The 23402-nt window shown below is 35.9% G+C and overlaps 1 protein-coding gene across 2 annotated transcripts; it reads right to left on the bottom strand.

Moving 5' to 3' along the window:
* LOC131854225 (uncharacterized) lies at window positions 1–22505 on the bottom strand. Of its 2 annotated transcripts, none has more exons than XM_059205357.1 (4): window positions 22402–22505; window positions 18521–18648; window positions 1950–2140; window positions 1–884 (listed from the first exon to the last, which is right to left on the bottom strand). In XM_059205357.1, the coding sequence occupies exons 1-4, from the start codon at window positions 22433–22435 to the stop codon at window positions 398–400; spliced, it is 840 nt and encodes a 279-aa protein (XP_059061340.1). In that variant the 5' UTR covers window positions 22436–22505; the 3' UTR covers window positions 1–397. The 2 variants fall into 2 exon arrangements, with proteins under 2 accessions (XP_059061340.1, XP_059061341.1); XM_059205358.1 differs by having other exon boundaries at window positions 18527–18648.
* Window positions 22506–23402: the final 897 nt, after the last annotated feature.

Raw genomic sequence — 23402 nt, 5'->3', positions numbered from 1 at the left:
TTGACCTCTACACGGTTCTCACTAGAAACCATCATTATTAATTCGTGGTGAATTCATCACCATGGGCTAACTGACCTGACATCGTATCATCCTCTACTGGTGCCTCACTAGCATAAACCGTTAGCGCAGATGGGTGTACAATCCTATTATCATTAAAAATAACTACTCTAAACTAGAACACAGCTTACTATGAAAGCTTACACAGCAAAAATAGGTAAGGGAGGCATATATCCATACAGCCAATGAATAAATTCTGCCCCGGTGAAATAGAATGAGCGAATCGAAATACAATGCTGTACTAGTACAGTAAGTAGATTAAAATATACATAAATTCTCTACCACTTAAATATCCAAAATCTTGAATATCTTGTTTCATTCTTCATTTCATTCGCATGTTCTATTTCTCGATGTTTTTACCATCACTCTTCTCCTTAGAATTGCCGTTTGAATTCTTACTGTCATTCTCTCTGCCGTTCTGGGCTGGTGCTATCATCAACAGATTGTTGCTGTTGCGATCTCCTAAGTTTCTGAACGGTATATTCTGCCGCCATTTCGTAGGGAGGTGATACTGATTTCGTAGAATTTTTACATGATCTTTTCCAAAGAAAAATTCACGACAACTAGCATTTCTCTGATAATTTCTCCGTGTAATAGACTCCTCGTTTTCTTCATTCCCATATTTTTGGTAATCGGAGTTCTCGTGGTAAATTCTAGGTTTTGGATAGTCTTCGTCGTTGAAATATGGCCTTTTGAGACGAATACGCCTCGAATGGGGACTGAGAGGTGATTCGCATTTTATAGCTAGGTTTGCTGTGTTTTCCTTGTTCATAGAATGGCCATGTGTCTTCTGCCATTCCAGAACCTCACAAAGTAGACCTATGTACCTTGAAAATAAAAAGTATATGATATAATAAAGAATAAGTTGTCTATTCTTAGTTCACGTCAAAATTATATGATGGAGTTATAATCATTTTTATCTATACTAATATTATAAAGAGGAAAAATAAATAAACTGTGCAAATAAATTTTTAAAGTTTTCTATTAAATCTACAAAGTGTGGCCCAAAAATTGGCGGACTGGTCGCATAAAAACAAAACGGTTGGTCAAATAAAACATGTTTCAATTTATTTATTCAAAATATAACCCTTCCTCATTGATAAAACGTTGGAATAATCTATTAAAATATTGGAAGCAGTCAGAGAACTCCTCTTTTCCAAGCCACTTCAGGACGCCGGTAATGCTACTTTGAATCTTCGTTATGGAGTAAAAAGACCTGCCCTTCATCGCCATTTTTAGTTTAGGAAATAGCCAGAAGTTCGCTGGGTACAAATCTGGCTAATAAGGCGGATGTTCAATTGCGACAACGCCCTTTTTGGCCAAATACTCCGTCGCAATCATTGCCTTGTGAGCAAGCGCGTTATCATGGAGGAGACTCCACGTTTGTTCACACTTTGTTGCCGATATTCTGGCCTTATGTGATGAACTCAGTCCAGCAGGCATTTCATGACTGCAAACTAATATTCCACCGTGATATCCTCACATTATCATCGCTGCGTCCTACTTTTGGTCGTCCTAACCGGAAATCGTCCTCAACTTCTTCACGACCATCTTACTCTACATATACATTATTTGTCATTTGAAAAAATTCTGTAGCACTTTTTTCAAGTTTCAAACAGAACTTGATGTTTGCTCGACAAACATTGATACAATGTTTGGTTACCTCTTTAATGAAATCTTTTGATACTATATACTATACGGCCCAGTCCGCGAACTATTGGCCCAGACTGTGTATAATATAAATATAGACAACACCTAGCCATTCCGATTGCAAGTAATCATACTCATGAATGCAAATATTTGCATCGAACTGCAATCATGGATTGGTGGAGTGGTGTTTCAAACTGCTATACTACCAAAACCATCGAAATATTATTATTATAATAGCTTACCTGATAGCCATCCTGAGAATTTCATTCTTGGACAGCTTTTTGTCTGGAGGATGTGTAGGCACGAGCCTTCGTAGCTCAGCAAAGGCACCACTGACATTCTGCTGGCGCCAACGTTCCCTGCAATTGGTGAACAGCTTCCGTGGCGGACGCAGAAGACAGGAGTTGAGAGCTGGTATATCTTCTGTGAGGCTCTGTTGAAATAAAGAAATTAAATTAAATTTATATAATGAATAACTACACCACAGAGCACATTTGTAAATCGACTGACTATACGCTTTAAACACGTGAAATCATGCCTACGTCATAGTAGCTTTATGCATGCAAAGTCTCAGCCCGATCGGTTTAAAATTGACAAAGTATCATACAAACTTTCATCCCCTATTTAATCCCCTTGGGGGTAGAATTAATCAAAATCCTTTCTTAGCGAATGCCTACGTCGTAACATCTACCTGCATGCCAAATTTCAGTCTGATCCGTCCAGTGGTTTAGGCTGGGCGTTGATAGATCACTATGTCAGTCACCTTTGAGTTATATATATTTAGACTATTGTGTGATATTATTAAATGGCAGAAACTACAATCAAATATAATAGAAATAATAAACTTGGTATAAGCACTTTTGAATAGTTATATTTCTTCATTCTACCACTCATTTGAAACGCAGACTCATCACAAGAAGGACAAGCAAGAAACTTACATGTTGCTCTTTTAAATAATAATAATATCCGTGGACAATTCACACAGCGCCATCTAGTTCCAAAGTAAGCAGAGCTTGTATTATAGATACTAGACAACTGATAAAAATACATAATTTTTTTCTGTAATCAAACTCAAGAATTCATCCTGCGACCATCGTAAGTAAAGCGGTGTGCCAAACCGCTAGACCACCGAGGTCGTCAAATAAATGTTATCTATACATATAAATAAAATTGAAGTGTCTGTTTGTAATATTGAAATAACTGTTTTTACTATATGCATATGAATGTAAATATGGTACGTACACCAAAATAACATTTTTTACAATTTTTGTCTGTCGGTCTGTTTGTTCCGGCTAAATAGCTGGCCTATTTTGACGGGACTTTTTTGGCAGGTATCTGATGTAATAAGGAGTATAAGTTACTCCTTATTACATCAGCTACTATTGTTTTAGAAAAGTTCTTTCATTTTAGAAAAATAAAATATAATTCCACGCGGACGAAGTCTCGGGAACAGTTCTAAATAAACACACATTAACAAGGATTAGATATAGGATTAGATGTACAACAATGAACAAGAAACCGCAAACTGACAATAGAACAGCTATAATTAATAATATGTACTAAAATACACTATTAATCTGCAGGACATAATAATACTAATATAAATTCTGGAATATTCCATTGGTGTTGTGGTTTGTCCCATATTGGTTTACATGGATATGATTCATGGATATGAGGATGTTAATGTTTATAGGCGTCATTTTTCTACAAGAAGTCAGCATACATAATATACCAGTTAATAAAATAATTATTCCTTAACCATCAGCCCCTTATGTTTACATCCAGTTACTAAAAAATAGATTCCTTCAACAATCAGGGCCGTAAATTAATACCAAGTTATTAAAAAATAATCCTTTACCAATCCTTGCCGTAATCTATACATATAAATAAAATTGGAGTGTCTGTTTGTAATTTTGAAATAACTGTTTTTATCACATGCATATGAATATAAATACGGCACATACACCGAAATGTCATTTTTTTTTATTTTTGTCTGTCTGTATGTGGTTCCGGCTAATCTTTAAAATGGACCGATTTTGATGGGACTTTTTTTGGCAGGTAGCTGATGTAATAAGGAGTAACTTAGGCTACATTTATTTTGGAAAAATTCTTTTATTTAAAAAAACAAAGTTAAATTAAAGTACAAAGTTAAGTTAGTTAAAAAAACAGCTAGTTAATAATATATTAATTTAAGGTGCAGTTTGGTAAAGGAATATTTTGTTTTAATAAATATAACATTAATTTAATGTACATATCCGTAAAGGAACATTTTTTTTAATAATTTAAATAGGATGCATGCTCACTTCTGGTAGAAAATGGCAACGTTCGCCTATAAGTACATAATACACAAGTACATATGATGTGATCACTTCATACCCATTTTCATATATATAAATAAAATTGAATCGTCTGTTTGTAAATCAAAATTAATAGCTTTTTACTTGTCTTTCTCTCTGTCTGTTTGTTCTTGTCTTTCTCTTTGAAACGGCTGAGCTGATTTTGACGGGACATTCACAAGCTAACATTTAATCTTTTAAAGAGTAACTTAGTACTTGCTTACTGAGCTACTTTATTTTTAGTAATTTTATTTATTAAAAAAAAACAATCGGACAAAATCGTGGGTGACGGCTAGTGTTCAATGAATCAAGGTGTCATGATTACGTATTTTGTGATTTTACTACCATATCTGCGTGTATTTTAGACAAAGCTGCTTACAACAAAAGTAGGGAAGTCAGAGTTACCAAGTTTACAAACTCTTTCAAATTTATAATAAATAAATTGCCCTGGACAATTAACACGGCGCCATCTAGTCTCACGGTAAGCAGAGCTTGTATTATGGGTACTGTACAACTGCTATAAATACTTAGATATTTTTTTTTGTAAATACATAGAAAACACGCAGACCGATACAAACAATTATACCTACTCATGAATACAAATGTTTGTACCTCGCGAGGAATCGGACCCACGACCATCGGAAATAAGGTAGTTTACATAAAGTGTTTGCCATTCGAAATAATTGTGGAAAAAAATATATATCTATATTTTTATTGAGCCATATTTTGTGCCTAGTAAACCGCTAGACACAAAATATGGCTCGAATGGCAGACACTTTATGTAAACTGAGCGATGCAAAGAAAACACCAAAGATGGAAAAAACATATGGATTACGGTTTTCGAAAAACAAATGCACGAGTAAATAGCTGTATAAATTTGAAATTGCAATTCCTAACCAAATAGGAGATATTTGAGAACAAAGTAGCCAGTACGACAAAACGCCAATTTTATTTATTTATTATATCTCTTGTTTAAAACCTTTTTTGTACATAAATAAAAACATCATAAAAAACAATTGAAATATATTCACATAAGTCAACAGACAACAGTCTTTGATTTCATACATAATAATGTATAATATATAAAAGAACCGGCAAATACAAACATTTAGTGGTCCTTCGAGATTTTTAAAGCCAACATATGGCAAAATATTTATTCAACAGAATATACCAACAGGTAACCATATAAATAAAAAAGACTTCGACAACACAGAAGTCCGATCAACAGATCTTACAATACAACATACAAACCGTAAGTAAATTACGATATAACTATATACGTTAATATTTACAATATATAATAATCAGCATGGCTGAATTGAAGCGATTGCTTAGCAAACGAGCAATATTAAAAGGCAATCTCACACGCCATTATACATTTATTAGTGATGTCAACAATCACGGCAAAACGTATGAAATAAAAACTAGATATACAAATTTAGAAAAAATGTTGGATGATTTTATGGAAATTCAATTAGAAATAGAGTGTCTACAAGATTTAGAATCAGATATAATAGAGAGAGAAGTTTTGAGAATAAATATTATGAAACTACAGCTATATACGAGAAATACAGAAACATTAAAATAAACGATAATTCTAATACTAATAGCATTCCTATACAGAAATCAATACATGTCCCTATACCCCAACTAAATATACCTATATATAGTGGAGAGATCAGGGACTGGAATAACTTTAAAAATTTATTTTTATCTGTAATTAATAACAACAACAATTTAACTAAAATTGAAAAATTTTATTACTTGAAGTCTTTTCTAAGGGGTGAAGCCGCAGGATTGATTTCCTCATTACCAATTATAGAGGATAATTATGACATCGCATGGATGACACTTGAGAAACGCTACGAAAACAAAATGTTGATTGTCAATCACCACTTGAAAATATTGAATTACAATACCATTACAAGAGACAATATCAAACATTTTCTTAGTAATCTACAACAATCTTTAGATGCATTAAATACGATGCAAGTTGATACAACGGAAGTAATATTGATTTATTTAATTACACATAAATTGGACAATTCCTTAAGAATGGCATGGGAATTGAGCAGGCAAACTACTGAACTGCCAAAATTGCTGGATTTAATAGATTTCTTAAACTACAGATCAGTTGCTTTCGAAAACGTTAAGGATAAGAATACGAATACTAATACATTTAATACAATGCCGCATACTCATATGAAGAGGACGTCTCAAGTATCGACTTCTCAAGCTTCTGAAACTTGCCCACTATGTCATGAAAAACATTATTTACAAGGATGTGGAAAGTATTTAGCAATGACGCCGCGACAACGTAGTGACTATGTACAGGCTAATAAGCTTTGTTATAATTGTTTATATTCTTATCAGATACCTCATAAATGTAGCAAGGTTACTTGCAAGTTCTGCCGAAAGCGTCACCATTATACTTTACATATGAATATGCATCCTAGGGCAGGTACATCCACTCAAAGCGAGATTAGTCCTGTTATTCAGTCCACAAATGAACATACAATGTCGGGTAATATAGAGACATCAGTCCCACATGCAGCTGCTCTTGTCGCCAGGCCTACTCAATATCCAGGTACGGTTTTATTAAGCACCGCAATAGTTAGGTTGCGTACTCAAGGGGGCGACTGGATAAACGCTCGCGTATTACTAGATTCGGGCAGCGAAGTAAATTTTATAACTAAAAACTTAACGGACAAATTAAATTCAAAATTGATCTCACACAGTTGCCAAATACAAGGCATTGGTAATTCTCCTAAGATTACACAATATTATACTACATTAAAAATATATTCAACATTCTCTAATACTACTTATATACTTAATTGCAACGTTACTGATAAAATTACTGTTCCACTTCCTCATATGGATATTAATATTGCTAGGTGGAATATACCTTCGGAGTTTATATTAGCTGATCCACAGTTTTTTATAAGTAAAGATATTGATATGCTCATTGGAGCCGAGTTATTCTTTCATATTGTAAATGGAGAAACTATATCTTTAGGCTCTAGGCGTCCATCTATGATTAAATCGACATTAGGATGGCTTATATCTGGTCCGGTAGAGCTTAGGGGTAATAATAATAATAAGGTTGTTTCTCTTTGCTCTTACAATGATATTTGTTGCAAGGACTTATTGACTAAGTCCTGGGAGCAAGATGAAATTAAAGATCCTTCACCGTCAGTTGCGACAACAGCGCAACAGAAATGTGAGGATATTTTCAAAAGCACTACGGTTAGAGATAATATGAGTCGATTTACAAATAATTTACCTATCGGCGATCAAAAGTTACAAGAGATAGGTAATTCTTTTAATTTAGGTTATAAATATTTGCTTGGATTAGAATCTAGGTTTAATAAGCTACTACATTTAAAACTACAATATAAAAAGTTTATCAATGAATACATTGATTTAGGGCGTAAATACATTGTGTCTAACTTTCGTTATAAAAAGAAAAGAAAAAGTTGCGTGTTAACTGCCACATCACGCAGTAATACACGCCGAAGTAATTTTTACAAAGCTTGGAGTAATTTCTAATGCAAGTGCTTCTTGCAGTTTGTCATTTAATGACGTTCAATATGGTTGCCTAAGGAAAGGTCGACATGTTCTTTACTATTTTTTAAGTTGAGAATACTCAATGAATGGGTAATATCCCTAAATTCAATACTACTCTATTTTTGTGTACTATTCTTAATACGCCAAACAATATATTTACCGTAATATGTTATTATAAATTATAATTAAAATATTTATAATAACATATTATTAACTTATTATTAACTAACTAATTTATCCATCAATTAGTTAGTTAATATTCACATCTTCTAAGGTGGAGTATGTTTAAAACCTTTTTTGTACATAAATAAAAACATCATAAAAAACAATTGAAATATATTCACATAAGTCAACAGACAACAGTCTTTGATTTCATACATAATAATGTATAATATATAAAAGAACCGGCAAATACAAACATCTCTTATGCATAAATATTGATGCATATGGCGGACTTAACACCATGAGGTATTTTCTCCCAGTCAACCATTGGGCAAACAGAGATCTATGGGGCAAGTGCATTAAAAAAAAAATAATAAAAAAAATGTACGTATACCATTTAAAATAACAATAAAAAAAAATAACAAAGATTATAAACTAGTCCATAATTATATATAATACATAATATTAAATAAATAATTACATATACTCAATATTTATAAATATGAAAAATATACTCGTACATATACATACATACAGATACAATTAAATATATACCTATACACATTAACAGTGAATGTTCAGATGCGTCAGTAAGAAAATTGTTATTTAACATTTGGGAAGGAATTATTCTGATTTAGGGAAAGATATTGGCGTAATTTAGATTTAAATATGAATTTGGTAGTGCTGGATTTTATGTCAAGAGGTAAATCATTTCAGGATTTTATGGCCTTCAATGTGACACATTTAGAAATGAAGCTCGTACGATGAGCAGGAACATGCAGAAGTAAATTCCTAGATGGACGAAGGTTACGGTAGGAAAGTTTATTATGTAAGGACAAGAACAGCACTATGGACATCGCGTTATCAAGTGCCACCTGTGATGCCACTCATTCGTTGGCATTTCGTTGGATATGATATTGAGACTGAGGTACCCATGAATCGACTTTTAACAAAGTACCTCGGTCTAATCGTGATAGATTAACATGATTTTGAGAAACAAAAAAATAACATATATATATATGGTTAACTAACTACGCGGCTGGCTTTGCTAGGTAGTATTATTACAGTGTAACATTGTGTAATGCAATGTAAAAATAATGTAGTTAGTAACCTTCCTCTTGAATTACTCTATCTATTGCTAAAACTGCATTAAAATCTGTTGCGTAGTTCAAAAGATCTAAGTGAACAGACAGCGGAAGCGACTTCATTTTATACTATGTAAAGATACATATATACATATACTAGCTGACCCGGCAAAACGTTGTTTTGAAAAACTTTAGGGTGAATGAAAAATAAAAATTATATCCAAAATATAGGTTTAAATTTAGGGTTGTATGTATTTTTTAATCCCGCGTTATATGAAATGAAAAATAAAAGTTATATCCAAAAAATAGGTTCAAATTTAGGGTTGTATGTATTTTTTAATCCCGCGTTATATGAAATGAAAAATAAAAGTTATATCCAAAAAATAGGTAAATTTAGGGTTGTATGTATTTTTTAATCCCGCGTTATTAATAAATGAAAAATAAAAGTTATATCCAAAAAATAGGTAAATTTAGGGTTGTATGTATTTTTTAATCCCGCGTTATTAATAAATGAAAAATAAAAGTTATATCCAAAAAATAGGTAAATTTAGGGTTGTATGTATTTTTTAATGCCGCGTTATTAATAAATGAAAAATAAAAGTTATATCCAAAAAATAGGTAAATTTAGGGTTGTATGTATTTTTTAATCCCGCGTTATTAATAAATGAAAAATAAAAGTTATATCCAAAAAATAGGTAAATTTAGGGTTGTATGTATTTTTTAATCCCGCGTTATTAATAAATGAAAAATAAAAGTTATATCCAAAAAATAGGTAAATTTAGGGTTGTATGTATTTTTTAATCCCGCGTTATTAATAAATGAAAAATAAAAGTTATATCCAAAAAATAGGTAAATTTAGGGTTGTATGTATTTTTTAATCCCGCGTTATTAATAAATGAAAAATAAAAGTTATATCCAAAAAATAGGTAAATTTAGGGTTGTATGTATTTTTAAATCCCGCGTTATTAATAAATGAAAAATAAAAGTTATATCCAAAAAATAGGTAAATTTAGGGTTGTATGTATTTTTTAATCCCGCGTTATTAATAAATGAAAAATAAAAGTTATATCCAAAAAATAGGTAAATTTAGGGTTGTATGTATTTTTTAATCCCGCGTTATTAATAAATGAAAAATAAAAGTTATATCCAAAAAATAGGTAAACTTAGGGTTGTATGTATTTTTTAATCCCGCGTTATTAATAAATGAAAAATAAAAGTTATATCCAAAAAATAGGTAAATTTAGGGTTGTATGTATTTTTTAATGCCGCGTTATTAATAAATGAAAAATAAAAGTTATATCCAAAAAATAGGTAAATTTAGGGTTGTATGTATTTTTTAATGCCGCGTTATAAGAAATGAAAAATAAAAGTTATATCCAAAAAATAGGTTTAAATTTAGGGTTGTATGTATTTTTTAATCCCGCGTTATAAGAAAGGAAAAATAAAAGTTATATCCAAAAAATAGGTTTAAATTTAGGGTTGTATGTATTTTTTAATCCCGCGTTATAAGAAATGAAAAATAAAAGTTATATCCAAAAAATAGGTTTAAATTTAGGGCTGTATGTATTTTTTAATCCTGTGTTATATGAAATGAAAAATAAAAGTTATATACAAAAAATAGGTTCAAATTTAGGGTTGTATGTATTTAAATCCCGCCTTATAAGAAATGAAAAATAAAAATTATATCCAAAAAGTAGGTTTAAATTTAAAGTTGTATGTATTTTTGAATCCCACGTTATAAAAAATTAAAGAAAATAAAGATTTGTCAGAAAAATAAAAAATATATTCTTAGGAGTGAACAACTCAACTTGGGGTATGAAAAATAGATAGTAGTCGATTCTCAGATCTAATGATACATGTAAAATTTCATAAAAATTGGTCAAGCAAGCCGTTTCGGCGGAGTATGGTATGGCCTTCACGACTTAGTTACGCCCTTACTTAGACTTTAACTAGACCACAATTGAATAGTACTTACACATACTTTTTCTTCAATCTTCCATAATTTTGGTAGTAGAGTCATCGGAAATTTATCCCGTCCGGCCGCCATTTTGTAGAATTTACTGGCTAGTTCGAATTTTCTTCCATTATTCTAATGCTGTTGGCCGTTGCTGGCCTTTACAGCTTCATTGAATGACATCGGAACTGATCTCTCCAAACCCAAGGCCAACTCCTGCCTGACGGATCTACGTATTCGAGCTACATGGTACGACTCCAAACCCTCGGACTTGTGGCCCGGCTAAACGCCAACTCCTGGCTGATCGATATACATATCACGGAAGACATGTTCGAGTGTTTACTGCGATAGCGTTCGACGAACACTAAGAGTTTTCGATTGGTTCATGTATTTAAGACATGTTGGTACTGTCCGGTTAGTCATTCAGTGTTGCCAACATAATTTGAGTAAGTCCACTAGCGACCTTTTATATTTTATATGGGGAAATCTGTGATGGATATCCGCCCGCCGGGGAAGCTAACGGATACTGCCGGACTTCTACGGGCTAAAACCCAACAGTGACTTACTACTAGCGCCAGGGTCATGGGATCGAAGTCGCAGTCCACCGTGATCCTGTCAGCGCAGGCTCTACAGTCTACTCCTTGCAGCATCTTCTTTAGGTGACGACAGAAGCGACTTAACTTGTTTGTTATTACACTTTTATTAAAAAACCAATAAATTACTACTTCACATAAAAAACATACTTTATTTATTTATACTATAAATTATATATATTACTCCAATTACAAAAAAAAAATTAAATAGAAAATATACATAACTACAAATATACTTATATATTAATATATATATTATTATATACATATATATAATATATACATAGAGTTGTTGTTTGTCTAGCTGCACCCGCGACTTCGTTCGCGTGGAATTTAACTTCGTTTTTCTAAAATAAAAATAGCCTAAGTCACCCCTTATTACATCAGGTACCTGCCCCCATAAAAGCCCCGTCAAAATCCGTCCATCCGTTTCAGAGATTAACCGGAACAAACAGTCAGACAGACAAAAATGATAAAGAAAAATGTTATTTCAGTGTGTGTACCGTATTTAGTGAAAAACGGTTATTTCAATATTACAAACAGACACTCCAATTTTATTTATATGTATATATGTACACATTTATAAGATTATTGCTATTATTATTATTACGATTTTATTTTTTCTCCTCTAACCAAAGGTTGTCTGGAAGAGAATGCATAAGAGATAAGGCCGGTGGCCTTAAAAAAAAAGGCGGTAAAAGGCCTTATCGCTTATGCAATCTCAATCTCTTCCTCATCTCAATCTCATCCTTAACCTATTACTGTGTTAATTTTGATTCCTCTAATTTATCTGGTACAATAAAGAGTATATAAAGAAATGAATAATACTTATGTCATTGTTATACAAGTGGAGAGGTTAAAGAGTAATCGTCTACCGTGGTATGGCATGTAATGAGGAAGGTGTTACATATGAATGTGGATGGTTATAAGGGTAGAGGAAGACCGAAAAAAAGATGGATGGACTGTGTGAAAGATGATATGGTATGAGAGACAGTAAATAACGAGATGATTGCGAACAGAGATGAATGGAAGAGAAAAACATATTACGCCGACCACAAATAAATGGGATAAGGAAGAAGCACATGATGATGATGTCTGTTTATAATCGTTTGTGTGTTTTCTATATATATTATTTATGTATTTATATCAGTTGTCTAGTACTCATAACATAGGCTCTGCTTAGAATGGGTCAAGATGGCGCTCTAAAAATTGTGACGTCTATTTTTTTTAATCTTAGATTTATTTAAGGACTTTCATCATAATATGATAATGTAAGTCCCATCGTATCTTATCCAAGTATTGTACAATATTATATTGGTAAATAAAACACATACTCAATTGAATCTGTATGAACTGGACGGTGAAAAAAAGTTATTACAAAAACTTGACGTTCATAAAGTCTTACATGAAAACATGATTTATGGAACACAATTTTTGATTTGATTTGATTCGATTTGAAATAAATTTACCACTCTAAATGGCAATACAACAAACGCAGCAACACTGGTTATTTTTTGGATGACTCAGTTGGATATATTATTGGAAGTACAAGTAAGGACTAATCAACTGATTCGTATGTGTGGCAAATATGTGCCGATTTATCTATGGTCACGCCAAATCCTATGAGGATGCATCATAATATCTATACATATAAATAAAATTGGAGTGTCTGTTTATAATATTGAAATAACCGTTTTTTACTACATGTATATGAATATAAATACGGTACGTATGTATGATGAAATTTGATGATGGTCATGAAATTTGGCATACACGAATGCCATGCTAATATTTGTTTATATTCCGCACTAGCTGTACCCGCGACTTCGTCCGCGTAGAATAAACTTTATTTTTTTAATTTAAGAAATTTTATAAAATAAAAGCAGCCTAAGTTACTCCTCATTACATCAGCTACCTGCCAAAAAAGTCCCGGACCAGTCGTTTTAGTAAAAAACGGTTATTTCAATATTACAAACAGACACTCCACTTTTATTCATATGTATAGATGGAAAATACATTAAATCAATAAAAAAAAACATTACACACCTCCATTCCATTCCTTGTCAAATACATGGTAGGGTACCATGTATTTGACAAGGATACACGCATGAAATTATAGTCCTTGACAATAGAACCTTAAAAATATTCAAACTCATAATTTACTAACTACCCACCCGGTTTCGCCCGGGTGTACATGTATTTAAATATGATGTAATCCAGGCCGATTTCGGCCACGGCGACTATCTTCAGTTCCGATTTTGTCGTTGATGTGCTCGCATGTGACTTATGTAGCCTATTTTGTGTGTAAAAATCCTCGCACATTGCGGGCATGAGAGCACACCGTTCATATAATTATAGCTGATAGCCGCAGATGGTCGGGCTTTCAGCTTGTCACGTCTGGCATCCAGCTCAAGGAGCCGCCGGTTTTCAAAAGCTTTGACGCTAGAATTAACAAGCGCTCTCCACTCCGGCCGTTCGGCAGCTTGCTGCTCCCACATCGAAGGATTGATGTCGCACTGCTTCATATGTCGCTTCAGCACATCTTTGTACCTGAGGAGTTGTCCGCCATGCTTCCGCTTGCCTTCCTCAAGTTCTGAGTAAAAGATGCACTTAGCCATTCTTTCCTCCATCATACGCGTCACATGCCCGCACCACCGAAGCTGACACCGCATAAGATAAGACTCAATACCACCGACATTGGCCCTTCGCAGCACTTCAGTATTCCGTACGCAGTCAGACCATCGGATATGAAGTATTTTCCGTAAGCACTTGAGGTGGAATCGGTCTAGCATACGGATGTGACGGCGATATACTGTCCACGTTTCGGCAGAGTATAAGATGTTGGGCAGCACGACTGCCATGTAGACATTGATCTTCGTTGCCAACCTAAAGTCGTGCGAGTTAAAGACCTTAGAGTCCAGCTTGCCAAAGGCCGCTGCAGCAGCACCGATTCTGCTGTTGATCTCTGCATCATGATCACACTTAGATGATATTGTGCTACCCAGGTAGCGAAACTTATCCACCTGCTTCAGCTCATCCCCTCCGAGTGTAATATTCAGTGACTCGCGACCATGAGTATCCAAAGACATCACCTCCGTCTTTTTGACACTGATTTTTAAGCCAAATTTTTGGCACGACTCGTGGAAATCGGACATTAGCTGTTGCAGGCCCCCTGGGGATTCTGCTACGAAGCACAGGTCATCAGCGTACATCAACTCAGTGATCACGGCATGCGACACTTTGGTGCGGGCTTTCAGTCTGGCTAGATTAAAAATATTGCCGTCCGTGCGAAATCGAATGCGAACACCTTCAGAAGTCGTTTGTGAGACCTCTTGGACTACGACTGAAAAGTATAACGCGAACAATGTGGGTGCTAGAACGCACCCCTGTTTTACCCCACAGGTGACGGGGAAAAAATTGGACTGTTCGTCGTTAACAGCGACGCAGCACTGCATGTCATCATGCAGGAGTCTTAGAAGTCTCACGAACTTCTCTGTACATCCGATTTTGTGAAGTACAAGCCAGAGGGCTTCACGAGGCACACTATCGAAGGCCTTCTCAAGGTCAACAAAACAGAGATATAAAGGACGATCTTGCTCTCTGCTCTTCTCCTGTAGTTGTCTCACTGAGAATATAGCCTCACACGTACCTCGTTCAGGCCGGAAGCCGAACTGGGTTTCGGGAAGAAGTTTTTCGGAAAGCGTCATAAGGCGGTTCAGCAACACTCGTGCAAAGACTTTTCCAGGGACTGATAGTAGCGAAATACCACGGTATGAATTACAATCGGACCGGTCACCCTTGTTCTTATATAGGGCCCTGATACGTGATACTTTAAAAGTAGATGGGACTTGTTCCTCTTGCCACATACGAACAAAATGTTCCCATATAGCTGAATGCAATTCATCACCGCCGTATTTAAACAGTTCTCCCGGTATAGAGTCAATGCCCACCGCACGCTTATTTTGCTGTTGTTTGATGGCGATAGCAATCTCCTCACGAGTGAGTGTCTCGTCCAGCTCAGTAGCGACAGGGAGTTGCGGAATCGAACGAATGTGTTCCAGGTCAGCAGCCCGGTCCACATTTAGCAGAGTGCTGAAGTGTTCTGCCCATCGTGCAAGTACTTCCTCTTTGCTCTTAAGTAAACCTACTCCAGACAGCGGCTTTAACGGTATTTTGGCAATAGAAGTTGTGCCAATTAATTTCCGAACCTCGCTGTAAAATTCTCCGAGCTGATTCGTGTCAACGAGCCACTGAATCTGTTGAGCCTTCTCTCGCCACCACTTGTCTTTGGCCTCCCTAGATAATCGCCTCAGCTGCAGGTTACTTTCTCTGATCTCCGCAACGCTCACATTTTGGTCAGCTCCGCGGTGTTGTCGGAGGAGACGGCGATGCTTGTCAATTGCTTCCGTCAATACTTCATCATTCTCATCAAACCAGTCCTCGTTCTTACGGGCTCTACTACCCAAAGTAGTTGTGGCCGTGTTCAGTATGTGAGAAGACAAAGCACTCCAGTCGCAATCCACAATGCCGCCGTCTTTGTTGATGGATGGCAAACCAGAGACCAAAGATCGAGCATATTCTTTCCTCATCTCAAGATCTTGAAGCCCATCTACGTTAAGACTCGCGTTGGGCTTTGATGTACCAGATCTTCGAGGACGATAGAGGCGAAGACGCAACTTAGCAACAACAAGCCTATGGTCAGTCCAGCAGTGCGCACCACGCATGACGCGGGTGACGAGGACTTGGGAGACGTCACGTTGCCGAACGATTGCGTAGTCAATTAGATGCCAGTGTTTGGATCTTGGGTGCATCCATGTATTTTTGTATTTAGCGGAAAGCCTAAACAAGGTACTCGTTATTGCAAGATGGAATTGTGCACATAAACTGAGTAAAAGCTGGCCGTTGCTGTTCATGGAACCAACTCCATGCCTACCCAAAACATTGGGCCATGCATCGTAATCCCGTCCTACCCTGGCATTAAAATCACCCAACAGGAGAATCTGCTCTTTAGGTCTTACGCTTTAGATACAGCTTGAAAGCTCTTCATAAAACTGATCCTTAATGTCATCAGACTTATCCATAGTCGGCGCATAGATACTGATGACATTAAGAAAGTTATCTTTGTCCAGGTGTAGGCGCAGTGTGGTAACGCGGTCCGAAATATGAACCGGACACTCTTGTAGCTAGTTAACAAGTCTATTTTTAATCGCAAATCCAACACCTGACCGACGCGTCTCAGAGGCAGCGAGTCCCTTCCAAAAGAAAGTATACTCGCCACCGCATTCCACCAGCTCCCCTTCATCAGCTAGGTGTGTTTCGCTGAGAGCAGCCACATCTATATCATAGCGACGAAGTTCACGGGCAACAATGGCGGTTTTCCGTTCGGGGCAGATATTTTCATCGCGATCAAGCAGGGTACGTACATTCCACGCGCCGAATGTCATAATAGGGATTTTATTATTTGTATACTTCTTTCTGTGGCGTCGACCGCGAGTTTAACGATGCGGAGGCAGCCGCGGTTGCTACCGTCCTAAAGTGTTGGGGTGAGCAATTTTTAGGACACCTTTTCTAGCCCCTCCCTGGCTGAGCAGGGAAAGCAGTGCTTCCCTGAATAGGGCTGCTTTGCCGCTCCAGGTGCTGCCGAGCCCTCTCTGTCCCCCCTGATCAGAGAAGGAACGACCACGGTATTCTAGGAACACCCCCAGAGCCGCCCGCGTGCAGGTCTCAGACAAAGCCCAATATGCATCAAATCGGACCTCTCTACCTCGACCCATCGCCACGGGACTTTCCGTCAAATCGGAGTCCATATTCGGAAGCAGTCAGTTGCGCAGGAGATATTTAGGTGCACAAGCGTACGCGCAAACACATGTGCACACCCTCGTCTTCTCCCATCTTGATCCAGTGGAGCGGAGAGACCGATACGACTGGAGACAGGTTCAGATGATGTGTCTGGCCAATGATAACTCTGTCCTCTATCATTGCCCTAAGCCGTCCACCAGGCCTTGCTATCCCGCCGGGTCCGCCAAACTCGTTGCATATCTGCGATGAGTCGCCTTTTCCACCGGGATAGACTTCGTGCACTAAGCGGGAGGTATCCGCTGTACAACCTGCCTCAACGGCAGGCCCCCTCGACCAGGTTTAGCCCGCGAGTCGACGCGGTTTACCGGGGTGTGGCCGCTGTATCCACTACAGCTACTTGGAGCCACTGGCGAGAGTTTGCAGAACGTCTGCGATCAGTGGAAAAACCCACCTCCTTTACAGGCCGACTGGTGAGATTCCAAGGCCACAATTCACTAGACGCTGCAATACACCCCATATAATATAATATTTAAATATATATAACTGGGGGAAGTGGATTGTTAGTAATGTGGACTGATGATCCCATTGCTAACAATGTACCATGTCAGGTTGGCCTCCACGCGGTTCCGCCTGGAAACCATTGTGATAAATACCCGTTGAATTTGTCACGATGTGCTAACTGAGCTGACTTCATGTTCATCATATCATTTTCCACTGGTGCCCCGCCAGCGTAAACCGTTAGCACAGGTGGGAGCATTCCATTATCATCCACTAAAAAAAATATATATAACTCAAAGGTGACTGATTGACAGTGAGATCACTGTCAATCAGTCACCTTTGAGTTACAATACACAACCCAAACCACTGGACGAATCGGGCTGTAATTTGACATGCAGAATTATGACATAGGCATCCCCTAAGAAAGGATTTTGATAAATTCCACCCCTAAGGAGATAAAAAAGAGGATGAAAGTTTGTATAAATCTTCTTAGACTTTGTAGGCCCTAATTTTTATACGCAAGCTAAACAAAAGCAAAGCCGCAAAAACTACACCTAATTAATAATAATACTTACTACTACGCGAGCGAAGCCGCGGGTAAAAGCTAGTTATACATATGAACTTCGTGAATCACTCTATCTGTTAAATAAAACCGCTTCAAAATCCGTTGCGTAGTTTTAAAGATTTAAGCATACATAGGGACGGACAGACAGCGACAGCGACCTTGTTTTATACTATGTAGTGATGAAATTAATTATGGTTGAGCACTAATTATTATTGTTTATGTTAAACTAATTTTATAAAACAAGATTGAACCTGTACACTTCTGGTCGGTTGCCTGTCATCATCACTGTCAGGTAGACAGAGGTCGTCGCTCAGCATCTCACTGTCAGGCTCCTCATCAGAACAGGAGTCCTGGTCTGACGCCATCGATGTCAGATACACTGAAAGGAGAACGCTGAATGTATACATTTATCTCATTTCCATATTAATCTATACATATAAATAAAATTGGAGTGTCTGTTTGTAATATTGAAACAATCGTTTTTCACTAAATACATATGAATATAAATACGGTGCATACACCAAAATAATTTTTTTTACAATTTTTGTCAGTCTGTCTTGAAAAAAAAAGATTTTAGAAAAATAGAGTTAAATTCCTAGTGGACGAAGTCGCGGGAACAGCTAGTCTATACCTAAAATTAGAGTGTCTGTTTGTAATATTGAAATAAATGTTATTTACTACATGCATATGAATATAAATACGGTACATACACCAAAATAACATTTTTATCATTTTTGTCTGTCTGTCTGTTTGTTCCGGCTAATCTGTGAAATGACTAGATCGATTTTGACTGGACTTTTTTGGCAGGTAGCTGATGTAATAAGGAGTCACTTAGGCTACTTTTATTTTAGAAAATTAAAGTTATATTACACGCGGACAGTAATAAATAAAAATAATTATCCGCTTAAAAAATCTGAAGATTTTTTAGCATCATAATTTCTGTTATAGTTGTGTTACATATCCCTCGATTTATATATTGACTAGCTGACCCGGAAAACGTTGTTTTGCCATATATATTTAAAAAAAAACTTCTGGTGAGCCACCCTTAACTCTTAGGACATAAAAATTAGTTATAAACCTATTCGCAGACTGAATATACATATAAAACTTCATTAAAATCGGTCAAGCCGTTTCGGAGGAGTATAAACACGAAAACTGCGACACCAGAATTTTATATATTACACTAGCTACACGTCCCGGCTTCGCACGGGTGTACATGTGTAATATATAACAACCTTCCTCAAGTGTGTAGAATAGTGTATTAAGTAATTCTACATCTACATTTGAATCGTTTTTTTTAAATAGATATAGTGTATATCCATTTAAAAAAAAACGATTCAAAATCCGTTGTTTACTTTTAAAGATTTAAGCATACACAGGGACAGACAGCGACAGCGACTTTATTTTATACTATGTAATAAATATATATTATCTGTACATATAAATAAAATTGGAGTGTCTGTATGTAATATTGAAATAACCGTTTGACCGTACTACATGAATATGAATATAAATACGGTACATACATCAAAATAACATTTTTTATCATTTTCTATCTGTCTGTCTGTTTGTTCCGGCTAATCTCTGAAATGGCTGGACCGATTTTAACGGGACTTTTTTTGGCAGGTAGCTGATATAATAGGGAGTAACTTAGGCTACTTTTATTTTAGAATAATAAAGTTATATTACACGTGGACGTCGCAAGAAACATCTGGTAATAAATAAAAATAATTTTCCGTTTAAAAAGTCTTAACAGGTACAGACAGCGACAGCGAATTTATTTTATACTATGTAATAAATATATACTATCATCAGTAACACTGTATTAACATTTTATAATACCAATATAGCTCTATAGGATGTTCCTTCGTAGGTATGCTATAAGTTCATATTTAAAAGAAAAAATATTTTGGCGCCTAAAAATGAAAACTAAGTTTTAAAAATATAATATTGTATAGAGATTTAAAAAGATTTAAGAGAATAAAAATACATATTTAATATATTGTCATATTACATAAAAATATTACAAATGTTTAATAGAGAATAACACACAGTATACTATATGTAAAATATATATACATATTACGAATGAATATATGACGACCTCGGTGGTCTAGCGGTCTAGCACACCGCTATACACGCGGGTTCGACACGTTTGTATACTATATATAGAATATATATGTATTTACGAAAAAAAAATATATGTATTGTATCAGTAATGTTTACACAAGCTTTAGCTAGCTTAACTTGGGACTAGATGGCGCTGTGTGAATTGTCCTGAATTATTATTATTATTATTATTATGTTTTCCAGGGGAAAATATGTGAACCTCGGCCTTACAGGACTTGGGTACACATTACTACCCATTGAATCACTAGCCCTTATTACTGACAAGCTCTTCAACCTTCCAAGTGATGTAGGGTTAATTTCACTACACTAATGGGCTGGTGGCTCTATACTTTACAACTAACTGTACGATCTATATATATAACTCAAAGGTGACTGACATAGTGATCTATCAACGCACAGCCCAAACCACTGGACGGATCGGGCTGAAAATTGGCATGCAGGTAGATGTTATGACGCTAAGAAAGGATTTTGATTAATTCTACACCCAAGGGGATAAAATAAGGGATGAAACTTTGTCAATTTTAAACCGATCGGGCTGAGACTTTGCATACATAAAGCTACTATGACGTAGGCATCTCCTAAGAATGATTTTGATAAATTCCACCCCTAAGGGGATAAAATAGGTGATGTAAGTTTGTATGAAAGTACTATAAAGCCGCAAAAACTATACCTAAAAATAAACGGGATATTTTTTGGCAAGTCGAGGCTGGACCGATTTTGACTGGACTTTTTTGGCAGGTAGCTAACGTAATAAGGAGTAACTTAGGCTACTTTTATTTTAGTAAAATATGTTCTCGCGACTTCGTCCGCGTGGAACGCACACCCAGATCGATACAAACAATCATACTCATGAATACAAATGTTTATGCCATGCGAAGCATCGAACTTGCAGTAAAGCGGTGTGCTAAACCGCTAGACCATCGAGGCTGAATATTAAAACGAAGCCGCGGTAAACAAGTTGTATTATATACTGAATTTGATATATCAAATCACAAATCAAATCAAAACATCTTTATTCATGTAGGTCTATTACAGACTCTTATGGTATGTCAAATCTACCGTCGGTTTGGAATGATTTCGAGATGAGAACAACTGACAAGAAACTCATCTCGCATTCTTTTCAAATATAATTGTACATATTTACAATATATATAAAAATTATGTACTGAAATAATATATACCATAGTTGGTCGACAGGATATCTTTATCAACGGATGTAGCTATATTTAACATCCACTCATTAGTTGCTTTGTATTTGAGTCATTTTTAGTTTATTTTATTAATAACTAATTACATGTTTTTATTTACATCATACTAAGGGAGATTTAAATTTCTGGAAGTTTCAACTTAGCCTATGTGTTATTCTGATATATAATCTGTATTTCTGTAGAGTTTCATCAAAAAACGTTCAATAATTTTTGGTTGAAAGGGTCAAGAACATCCATCCATCCATACTCACAATATTTCGCGTTTATTATATAAGATTAGGGGGAAGCGGATTGTTGGTAATGTAGACTAATAACCTCATTTTTAGCAATGTACAATGTCTGACCTCCACGCGGTCTCCCTTGGAAACCGTCGTAATACCCGTAATATTAAAACCATTATGAATTTACCTTTTATTTATTTATGTTTATTAACCTGTATATTTAAAGGGAGGGGACGCCCTAAGAAAAGATGGATGGATTGTGTGAAAGATGATATAAATAAAAGAAGAGTATGTTTAGATATGACGACTGATAGAGAGCAGTGGAAGAGAATGACATACTGCGCCGACCCCAAATAATGGGATAAAGGCAAGGCAATGATGAACCCGTATATTTATTTTTAATTAGGTTACGTAATTTAATTTTAATTTTGTGGATTAATTGACCTGAGCTCGTACTCATCATATCATATTCCACTGGTGCACCGCCAGCGTATACCGTCAGCGCAGGCGGGTGTACCATTCCATTGTCATTTATAAGAAAAAAATATATAAGTAAGATTTATATATACTAACCGGTACCCCCAGGTATATCCGTAATGGTTGGCATAAAAACACAATCACAATATTCCACTGCACTTTAACAAATTCAATTTCGGATCTATATAACACTGCAATTAACACGTATTCAACACTGAAAATCGACGAGTCGACTGAGAGAAATTGCATTTTTTATTTAAATTTCGAAGGGTGTGGACCTCGACGTGTGATTGGGTGGCGGGAGAATTATAACGGCCAATCATGTCGGAGGGCGGAGTGAGAACCCTCTTTTGTTCTATATACAAATTATTATAGCCCTAACTTAATCTTAACTGTATTTTTTTTTTGAGAGTCCTAATATGAACTTATATCCTTTTGGGCATTAATCACGGAGCAGGACATTGTCGACTACATACCAGGAGTAACCTAACTCTGAGGGTGACGCAGCTGGAATCTAGACATAAAGCTAGTTACAAGGCGTTTGTGGCCCGAGTTCCCACCAACATGCTGCCCACCTTCATGAAGGAGGACTACTGGCCGAAGGGTGTGGTCTATCGGCGCTACATTGGCAGATTACCATCATCAGTGCCGTGATCACACAGACAATTGATATTTCATTTTGTTTTAATTATATTATTCATATGTATGTTACATTATTTAATTTACAATGACATATTGTAAATTAAATAATGTAATTTTAATATTGTAATGGGTGAAAACTGTGATCGGTACAGCCTATGCTGTAAATAATATAATTGACGTAGTGGAGTAACCTGAAACAGTCATGCTCGCTATAAAGTTCAAACTTGTGGCGGCGTGGTGGGCCGGGTCGATGTGCTCAAATATGGTTGAGTACAATGATGGCTGGCTCATCCGTCATACTCGTGAACGGGTACTACTTGTGGGGACTGGTCTGTACAGGTTGTGAACACTGATTAAATTTTTTGTTCTTTGCGATAGCATATGCTGGTTGGTCACTCTATTCTCCCAAATTTGAATTTTAATGACTATGTATTATTATAAACATGTTCCACTAT

This window comes from Achroia grisella, unplaced genomic scaffold (assembly GCF_030625045.1).
Source record: "Achroia grisella isolate CSIRO2021 unplaced genomic scaffold, CSIRO_AGI_Agris_v1 utg971, whole genome shotgun sequence".
Taxonomy (NCBI): Eukaryota; Metazoa; Arthropoda; class Insecta; order Lepidoptera; family Pyralidae; genus Achroia; species Achroia grisella.
This window is presented reverse-complemented; position numbering and strand designations above follow the sequence as displayed.

Excerpts from the sequence above, each read along its gene's own strand:
- LOC131854225 (XM_059205357.1), bottom strand. The coding sequence starts at position 22,435 with ATGCCAACCATTACGGATATACCTGGGGGTACCG. Across the intron at positions 18,649-22,401 it reads GGATATACCTGGGGGTACCG|TGTATCTGACATCGATGGCG; the intron begins GTTAGTATATAT and ends TTCTCCTTTCAG. Across the intron at positions 2,141-18,520 it reads AACCGACCAGAAGTGTACAG|AGCCTCACAGAAGATATACC; the intron begins GTTCAATCTTGT and ends TTATTTCAACAG.